General features: G+C 43.3%; 1 protein-coding gene across 1 annotated transcript in view; it reads left to right on the plus strand.

Moving 5' to 3' along the window:
* Nucleotides 1-3777: 3777 nt before the first annotated feature.
* The window catches only part of LOC311236487 (RILP-like protein 1), a gene marked incomplete at its 3' end in the record, with an annotated part of 10596 nt that continues 3488 nt past the window's right edge, over nucleotides 3778-10885 (plus strand). The window contains exons 1-3 of the mRNA XM_084324165.1: nucleotides 3778-4040; nucleotides 4301-4602; nucleotides 9826-9973. Of these exons, the coding sequence (XP_084180291.1) occupies nucleotides 4312-4602; nucleotides 9826-9973 (439 nt within the window). The 5' untranslated portion in view covers nucleotides 3778-4040; nucleotides 4301-4311. The remainder of the gene's footprint in view (nucleotides 4041-4300; nucleotides 4603-9825; nucleotides 9974-10885) is intronic.

Genomic DNA, 10885 nt, shown 5'->3' on the forward strand with positions numbered 1-10885 from the left:
CACAATACATTTAGCAAAGTAAAACCAGAAGACGTGTTATGAGGTCTGGTCAACCCCGTTCCTACCCGGAACGCAGATCAGCGAAGTGCAGTCACAAGACACCGTAGAACACAGCCGTCCTGTGTTGTTCGATCCGGGCAGCGTCGCCGCTCCAACCAGTCGCTACAGTCCTCTTTGTTGACGCAATCCCCGTCCAGGCTCAGGGCAGGGTCGACGAACATCCCCTGTCAAGGATGACGTCGTGGTCAAGAGTGTAAAACATGTTAAAATCAAAGCACGTTCAACAGAATAGCATCAAGCTAACGGCTGCTCCAACCGTTCGGGTGCTATTGCTTCTGCTCGCGAGACGCCGATCTAACGACGCACGCGATCAGAAGCGAGCTCACGGCGGCGCGCGAGAAGCTAAGCTACCCCGCGCCAGGCCATGGCCATAGCAGCAAGCTAACGTTACCTAGCGACCACGACATGCTAGCCCCGCAGCTAACAGCTGACTGGCTAATAGTAGGCCTTAAGCAGGCCATGCAGCGATCCAGCAGGCTAACGCAGCAGTTAACAGCTGACTGGCTAACCGTAAGCAATGAACATGTAACAATGACATAACACTCACCCAGACAGGCCGCCGTTCTGAACCTCTCCTCACTTTTTAAGAGAAAAGAGAAAACAAGATGTCAACACCGCTTCACAACGGTGACTTTACCACATCCGACGGAAATCAGCACAGTACCAACTGGCCTGTGTAGCTGACTTTGAACATGAATCTGCCGCTATCGCACATTACATGCACATATCCCCTCGTGAAGGAATACTCTCATTTGGATATGAAAGATGGGGCCTTAACACGGTGACAGAGAGAATCCACTCGTCCAGAACACACAGGGATCACCAGTGTCAATGGTCGCGGCCCACTAGTTAAAACTATAATGGTCTCCAGACCAAGGCCTTCTGTCGCCTAGGTGGCTGAACAAAGGACCCTAGCCTGGGGCCGGTTTCCATAAACTTTGTCAAGTAGCCCCCATAGCACTAACAGACAAGTGGAGCCCGCCAGCAAACACTACTCACCCAACCTGGAACGCACCGCTTCTCACAACAGCGGCATGTCCGACAGTTCAGCTGTGGCCTGACAGGTTTCACCCCAACAAACACAGCAAGGAACTGCAGTTGAGAAGCATGCAGCGGCGTGCTCCCAATACGAAAACCGGTGGAGGGTTTTTAGAATGATCATCATCTTCTAGACACTCCAGTACGAAGACAATATCGCCGTATTTTCTCGAAAAATAGTGAGAGAGAAAATAAAGATATGATGTCAACGTATCCTTGTTTCCCAAAGCTGTTCCTAATCCAATTTCTTCCATCATGGTGTCAAGTGTGGGAATCTACCGAGGCACTTCTTCCTTGTGGTGAAAGCGAGAAGGAGGAGAGCAGGTGACCACACACCTGCTTATGAAGGTAAGCTGATGAGGGGTGTGGTCAGACTAATACTGGTATTAGAGGTACATTTGTGGTTTATTCAGTACGCGTGCACGTACGCGAGATAGTGCAGTGTGATGCCAAGCTAAGCCACTAACGATACAGAACCTTCTGTAGTGTGGTAGTGAAAGGTTAACCTTCTGTAGTGTGGTAGTGAAAGGGTTAACCTTCTGTAGTGTGGTAGTGAAAGGTTAACCTTCTGTAGTGTGGTAGTGAAAGGGTTAACCTTCTGTAGTGTGGTAGTGAAAGGTTAACCTTCTGTAGTGTTAGTGAAAGGTTAACCTTCTGTAGTGTGGTAGTGAAAGGTTAACCTTCTGTAGTGTGGTAGTGAAAGGTTAACCTTCTGTAGTGTGGTAGTGAAAGGTTAACCTTCTGTAGTGTGGTAGTGAAGGTTATTGACAAATTATATAAATAAAGAACATTATTTATTGATACAATTATGTAAATAAAGAACATTATATTTAGAACATCCATCGGCCTCCGAGAGTTACTGAATCTTAGTTGTTTTTAGTTCATGCATCTTGGTTGAAATTGGAACAGATGTTTTTTCTCTTGTGCTGCTACTCTTGTATAGAACTCGATCATATTGGTTGGTTGGTTGATTTATTGATTGATTGATTGATGTGGGAATGAAACACTGACCACTAAGTGTGTCTGACTCTTAACCACCAAAACCTGCACGGACTATAGTCCGTATGATGTACATCATGCCAGATAGGGTACCTTTATTTTTACTTTATAATTATACTATATTCTATTGTGCTTCTATTTTAATTTAGTTTATATTCCATTTGATCTTATTCCACCTTTTTATTTTACAGTTGTATAGCCTATTTTTATTTCATAATTCTATTCTATTGTGCTTCTATTTTCATTTAGATTATATTCCATTTTATTCTGCACCTTTTTATTTTATTATCTGTCCGTTATTGTCTGTCCGCATAATCTGTCGCACCGAAAACGACCAAATAAAGTTCCTTGTATGTGAAAACATACTTGGCAATAAAGACCTTTCTGACTTTCTGATTCTGATTGTGTATACGGTTTACTTTTACTCTTACTCATAGTATATTCAGATACGGTTTACTTTTACTCTTACTCATAGTATATTCAGATACGGTTTACTTTTACTCGTACTCATAGTATATTCAGATACGGTTTACTTTTACTCTTACTCATAGTATATATTCAGATTCAATATATTTATTATTGTCATGTATAATATAACTAATGGGGCGTATACAGATCCTAAAATAATCTGTACTATTTATTTTTCTCATATTTTTATATCGAGTTAATTATTTCGTTTTTTTGTTTATTTTTCTCATTATTGTTATATTCAGATCTAATTCTATTGCCTATATTTATGTCTTTCTACTATTACCCTGGCCATACCTGTACCCCCCCCCCCCTCCCCCATGCTGCTATGCTGCCTGAATTTTCCCCAGGGATTGATTGATTGATTTAAAACGTTATTAACAGATTGCAGAACAGCAGTACGGCTCAATACACACAATTGTTAAGGGGATGCAGACCAGAGAGAAAGACTTTCGTCTCGTTTACATCAGGGTCCCTCATTTTCAATTCATCAAGACATTTATGACGTACATGACATACAGATATACAGTACCGTTTCATCAATAAAGGAATAGCTTATCTTATCTTAAACTCAGTTGCAGTTTACAAAATGCAGCACGTGGCACCACAATAAAACAAACTCAGACAACATGGACCAAAAACAGGCATCCAAAGCTAAAGTTAACACAGTTGAACTATACATTCAGCATAAGTAGGCTATGTACTAATAATAATACATGTATACATTTAATACACTCTGTAAACCTTTCAAATTCTTCAACTGACCAAGGTGAATGAATGAATGAAAACTTTATTTAACAGATTGCAGAATGGGTACAATACACACAATGGTGCTAGTAGGCCAGACGTCTTTACTAGACCTAGATGATCTTCTGACTGAGTGATTGATTGATTGATTGAAAACTTTATTAACAGATTGCAGAATGGGTACAATACAGTACAGCTCAATACGTGACCTGGAAGAAGCTCTGTGTACTAAACTATATCCGTCACAACAACAACAAGAGTTCAAATCACAAAGTTATCTCCGTCTTTTTACTGGCGCAGCCATGATGTAACAGCGTTTCCAGTCCTTATAATAATCTAAATATAAGAATAATCTAAATCCAACCTGGGGCGGCGGCAGCGACCTCGTCTGTCCCATAATATTCCTGCACATGCGCAGTGCACACTGTGCCATCTGACCACCACACTTCTGCTGGGACAGAGAGACGGCAGCAGGAGGAGGAGGCTATTAGGATTTTTTATTATCTCAAATAGAGATCCAATTATTATACTCGAAATGTCGGACAGGAATAATAGACACACTACTATAGCTGTATAGCCGTTTGACGCGTCCGCCGGGCTAGTTACAGTGTAATAACACATTATTATAGAATAATGGCGACAGAGACGCACTAGTTTTCTCTCCAAGGGGAAGGAAGTTTGTTGCGGCAGGAGACCAGGGAGGGACTGCGGACAAAGCGGACAATAAAGTAGGTATATTTGTCACAAACAGTACTGTATATTAGTAAATCTGGTATGTCATAAATGTATAGATGTAGCAGTACTGTCTATCATGTATGTATGTCATGATGAATTGAAAATGGGGGGACCCTGATGTAAACAAGACGAAAGTCTTTCTCTGGTCTGCATCCCCTTAACAATTGTATGTATTGAGATGTACTGTACTACTGTACCCATTCTGCAATCTGTTAATACACTTTTCAATCAATCAATCAATCAATCAATCAAGCAACAACAATCATGGAGGACTTCGGCTCGGCGCTGGAGAAGAACGTGCTGGACCTCACGGTGATGGACGTGTACGACATCGCGGCGGTGGTGGGCCAGGAGTTCGAGCGCATCATCGACGCGCACGGCTGCGAGGCGCTGTCGCGTCTGATGCCCAAGGTGGTGCGCGTGCTGGAGATCCTGGAGGTGATGGTCAGCCGCGCCGGACAGTGCAGCCCGGAGGCCGAGCAGCTGCGCCTGGAGCTGGACAAGCTGCGTCTGGACAGGATGGACCGCCTGGAGAAGGAGAAGAAACATAAAAAGGTTATTATTATTAAAACTTGTTTCATTTAATAACTTTTTTTTTGTTGAGAAATGAACCTTCGTTTTGTATGTCATGTGATGTCACACATATTGGAGTCAGTGGTGGCAGCTCAGGTCATTTGACCATAAGCTCAGGTCTGTCTGTCTCTCTCTCTATTTCTATCTTTCTCTCTCTTCCTATTATATCTCTTGTCTCTCTTTCTGTCTCTCTCTCTCTCTCTCTCCCTGTCTATGTCTCTCTCTCTTTCTATCTTTCTATATCTCTTGTCTCTCTTTCTGTCTCTCTCTCTCCCTGTCTATGTCTCTCTCTATATATATTTCTATCTTTCTCTGTCTTCCTCTATATCTCTTGTTTCTCTTTCTGTCTCTCTCTCTCTCTCTCTCTCTCTCTCTCTCTCTCTCTCTCTCTCTCTGTCTCTCTCTCTATATATATTTCTATCTTTCTCTCTCTTCCTCTATATCTCTTGTCTCTCTTTCTGTCTCTCTCTTTCTGTCTATGTCTCTCTCTCTATATATATTTCTATCTTTCTCTCTCTTCCTCTATATCTCTTGTCTCTCTCTCTCTCTCTCTCTCCCTCCCCTGTTTCGGGCAGAGGCGAATAGCCTGAGTTATTATAACAGGTGTATTATTAAAGGCAACAACGAACCACATATAGGCCATAATGCTATGTTATGCTTGTTATGTGTGTGGCCCACATCATCATAACGTTGGTACACGATGAGTCTGTGGAAACATCATATCGTGGGAAAGACCGGTCCAGACATTCCTCTCTCTGTCTGTCAGAGTCAGAGATTTTATTTACCATGCATGTACGGACGAATCCACATTGAAAATGGGGGACCCTGATGTAAACAAGACGAAAGTCTTTCTCTGGTCTCTGCATCCCCTTAACAATTGTGTGTATTGGGCGGTCAGGTGGCATAGCGGAGATTGCGTCCGTCACCAACGCTGGAGACGCTGGGTTCGCGTGTTCGAATCCAGCTCCCGGCGTTGTCACCAGCTTGGCTGGCCGTTCACACTAATACAATTGGCAGTATTAGGGGGTGGGGAAAGCTGGCGGGGTGGGTCCTGGGCGTTGTGGACAGTGACCCCTACAGTTCGGTCGGGGCGCCTGCTCAGCGAGGGTAGGATCTGGAGAGAGGTAGTGCGGCTTCCCACATGTTACACTCTCCCGGTGAGAATCTGCGCTGCCAGGCTGGCTGCCAGCTGGCTGCACATGCGTCGGAGGAAAGCATGCGATAGTCTCCGGCCTCTCGGACCAACAGTAGGGGAAAGTGCGCAACAACCAGGAAGGGAGTTGGGAATTGGCATAACGACTAACAGTGGGATGAGAGAAAAATCAGAAAAAGGAGGGGGGAAAAGATAATAATAAAAAAAAAACAATTGTGTGTATTGAGCCGTACTGTATTGTACCCATTCTGCAATCGGTTAATAAAGTTTTCAATCAATCGATCAATACAGGTATACAGAGTAGAAACAGTACAGAAAAAAAATGTAATAAAAAAACACAGACAGTATAAAAGGACAAAATGCTAAGGTTGATATCAACATCCCCTAAAGTGCATAATCATAGTAAAGTGCGTAATGCATATAGGGGCACAATTGACAGTAAAAGTGCATACAATCAAAGTGCGTGATGCACAGACACACAGACAAACAGCACTTCCACAACCTGACTAATAACACACCAAAACAAAATAGGATAATATACAAATCTAATCTATAGCCTTTGGAGTTAATCAGGCTGCGCACAGCACTGGGGAAGAGACTCTTAGTAAACCGAGAGGTAGAGCGTGTGATAGAGGCGGTAGCATCTGCCCGACGGGAGGGGCACAAAGAGGCCTGCGGCTGGGTGACCAGAGGGGTCGTTTGATTGATTGATTGATTGATTGAACATTAACAGATTGCAGAATGGGTACAATACAGGTAGGCATTTGGAGGGGGTTGGGTTTGGACATTGATATACGTTGATATCGGTCGTTGATGATAATGCCAGAGGCACGGGAAAGCAGCCTGGCACCCATAGATCTCTTCTATAGAGCTGGCAGGCTAAGCCCAATTGTCTTGCGTGCGAGACGACGCACAATTCTGTCCAGAGATTTCTTCTCCTGGTCTGTGATGTTACCAAACCATATAGTACAGCGAGGAAGTAAGAACGCTCTCGATCGCACAGCGATAGAAGTTGTGTAGAATCACCCTGTTATTAGTGAACTCTTTCAGTTTCCTAAGAAAGGAAAAGACGTTGCCGGGACTTTTTTTAACAATGGTTCTGGTATTGGAGTGCCAGCTCAGGTCTGTCTGACTGTCTCTCTCTATTTCTACCTTTCTCTCTCTTCCTCTATATCTCTTGTCTCTCTTTCTGTCTCTCTCTCCCTGTCTATGTCTCTCTCTCTATATATATTTCTATCTTTCTCTGTCTTCCTCTATATCTCTTGTTTCTCTCTCTCTCTCTGTCTCTCTCTCTGTCTCTCTCTCTCTCTCTCCCTCCCTCTCTCTCTCTCCCATGCCACACAGTGTACAGGAGTTACTAGATTGTGTGTCTTATCTGATATCACACAGACCTAACTGGGTGAAACACAGACCCGGGATCTGTTTGAAATTGAACGACTCGTGACAGTGAGCCGAGAGAAGCCTCGTAATTGGTTGACAGATAGAGAGCGTTGCCCCATGACTCTTGTAAAAGTCAAGTTTTCTCTCGAGATTGTGGTTGTTGTTATTATACTAGTGAGGACTGTGAACCTGCACAGTTTTAGTACAGAACAGGAAGAAGAAGAAGAAGAAGAAGAAGAAGAAGAAGAAGAAGAAGAAGAAGAAGAAGAAGAAGAAGAAGAAGAAGAAGAAGAAGAAGAAGAAGAAGAAGAACAGGAATACACAAGCATCTCACACCCGTGTCGGTGCCTGTTGAGACATTTCATTTAATTTAATAAAAGACACACCTGCCAGACACACCTGCAGACACACCCCAGGAAAGAAGAATGTAATGAATAGCTAATGCACTCTGTGTGTGTGTGTGTGTCCCTCTGTGTGTGTGTGTGTGTGTGTCCCTCTGTGTGTGTGTGTGTGTGTGTGTGTGTGTGTGTGTGTGTGTGTGTGTGTGTGTGTGTGTGTGTGTGTGTGTGTGTGTGTGTGTGTGTGTGTGTTGAAGTATCAACTGTTAGAGCAGCATACCATATCACAACTGGGCTACAACTGTAAACTTTTAGTCTTCATATTTGGAAGCCTGGGTCATGTTCAGCCTGCTCACAGAAGAGAGCTCACATCACCCCTGTACTTGCCTCCCTCCACTGGCTCCCAGTGCGCTACAGAATAGACTTCAAGGTCCTTTTATTGGTTTACAAAGCCCTAAATGGTAAGGCCCCTGCTTACCTAGCAGACCTCCTCACCCCCTATACCAGGGGTGGCCAACCAATCAGAGACTAAGAGCCACAAAAATTACTGTGGTACCACAAAGAGCCACACCATATACCAGCGTTTCTCAACCTTTTTTTTCAGTCACGGCACCCTTCATGTGTTTATAGGTCTCACCCTCTGGCCTCTGAAGTTGCTAATGTCTTTTTTATTTGGGCCTCACAGGGTTAAAAGTACCCTGTGAGACCCACGGTTGCAAAATTACAAAATCAGTTTTAGCCATTTAAAAAAATAATGTTTATTTAAAAAATGTTAAGCACATGTATAGTCAATTGGTCCTGTTGTTCAGCCTCACAATGCTATTTGATAGTAAATGTGTTTATATGTCCCACCCTCTGGCCTCTGAAGTTGCTAATGTCTTTTTAATTTGGGCCTCACAGGGTTAACCCCTTAAGCCCGAGATATACAGTAAAAGTGTATATTTTCAGCATTACGTTTGTTTACCAATTATTTTAACTGTTATTAGTGAAATATAAGATTATAGAGATCTCAGGGCATTGAGTCGGAAACTGGCGCATATTGACAGGAGGAAGTGGCACAGCCAAAAGTGAGTGTAGTCTTTTGAAGGAAGAGACTCAGGGCTTTAGAATTTTGAAAAACTACCCTACCCAGCTCACACCAGCCCCTGTCAATCTGACTTCTGGATTTACTTTTTTATTTCTCTTATTTTTTGGGATTATCTCCCACAAACCTGAACGTTATTGCCATAAAACAGAACGCAGTTAGTTTCTCTACCTTTCTGTGAACGTCTTGCAAAAAACGGTGTTGCAATACGATGAAAAATGGTGGAGAAATGTACATTATAAAAAAGATGGCAGAATTCAGTACTGTATCTACAAAACCTTCTGTTTAATCATCTTCCCTTTATTCATTTGCTTAGATATTTCATGTCTGGTCAATTTTAGCATGGTGTTATTCACAGTCAAAGATACGTTTTTTTTTTTTTAAATGTATAGAATTGATATTCTCCTTTGGTTCATTACAATTGACTCAAGCCTAGTAACAGACACACTATTTCTGACACTGATCCATATATGTCCCCAGATTCAGATACCAAGAACATGCAAATGGACCATTTAAAAAAAAAAATGTAAATGTTTATTCTACGTCCTTATGGATATATAAGTTAAAACAATATATATAAATAAAATAAAATTATAATAATAATAATAAATAATAATAATAATAATAATAATAATAATAAATATATAATATAATATAATATATATATATATAATATATACCACACTACAGAAGGTTAACCTTTCACTACCACACTACGTAAGGGATAATGTATAGCTACGAGGTCATTGTCGCAAAATAATTGACCGACACAGAGTTTAAAATACCGAGCCGCCTCGGCGAGGTGTTTTAAACGTCAGTGAAGGTCAATTATTTTGCGACAATGATCGAGTATAGCTATACATTATCCCGCTTATTACATGGCTAACTTACTAACAATATACCTAATTAATTTTACATCGACTCGCAACACTGGTTCTGGCTCCGCTCGTCGCACCGCCCCCTGTCATCGCCGGCAGCTTCCCCGGCAGTGTCTGATTGCACTGATGTCAGTGGGCTTGATTGCGAACAGCTGCGCACAGCGGTCATTATTGTTCCACAGCGGTCATTATTGTGTGATAACTGACCTCTGACGCGCGCTATTGACCAATCACAAGCAAGCATTTCGGCGAATGTGAAAACGCCATGTAATAAAGAAGGTTAATCTTTCACTGCCACGCTACAGAAGGTTAACCCTTTACTGCCACACTACCGACGGTAAACGTTGTCTTCATGTGTCCGTGCGGCTGCAGGAGCTGGAGCTGGTGGAGGACGTGTGGAGGGGGGAGGCCCAGGACCTGCTCTCCCAGATATCTCAGCTGCAGGAGGAGAACAAGACCCTCCTCACCAACCTGTCAATCAAAGACCCCCTGAGTGAGGAGGACCTGCAGAGACACGAGGGTATGGTTCTGAACACACACACACACACAGAGACACACACAGAGACACACACAGACACACACACACACACACACACACACACACACACACACACACACACACACACACACACACACACACACACACACACACACACACACACACACACACACACACACACACACACACACAGAGACAGAGACAGACACACACACACACACACAGAGACAGACACACACACACAGAGACAGACACACACAGAGAGAGAGACAGACACACAGAGAGAGACAGACACACACACGCACAGACAGACAGACAGACAGACAGACAGACAGACAGACAGACAGACACACACAGAGACAGACAGACACACACACAGAGACAGACACACACACACACACAGAGACAGACAGACACACACACAGAGACAGACAGACACACACACACACACAGAGACAGACAGACACACACACAGAGACAGACACACACACACACACACACACACACACACACACAGAGACAGAGACAGACACACACACACAGAGACACACACACACACACAGACAGACAGACAGACAGAGACAGACACACACACACACACACACACACAGAGACAGACACACACACACAGAGACAGACAGACACACACACAGAGACAGACACACACACACACACACACACAAACACACACACACACACACACACACACACACACACACACACACACACACACAGAGACAGAGACAGACACACACACACAGAGACACACACACACACACACACAGACAGACAGACAGAGACAGACAGACACACACACACACACACACACACACACACACACACACACACACACACAGAGACAGACACACACACACACACACACTTTAAGGGCATGCTGTGTTGACAAATGCTTCAGCATATTGCTAGCATTTC

Source organism: Notolepis coatsorum, assembly GCF_963971535.1.
Source record: "Notolepis coatsorum genome assembly, chromosome: 11".
NCBI lineage: Eukaryota > Metazoa > Chordata > Actinopteri > Aulopiformes > Paralepididae > Notolepis > Notolepis coatsorum.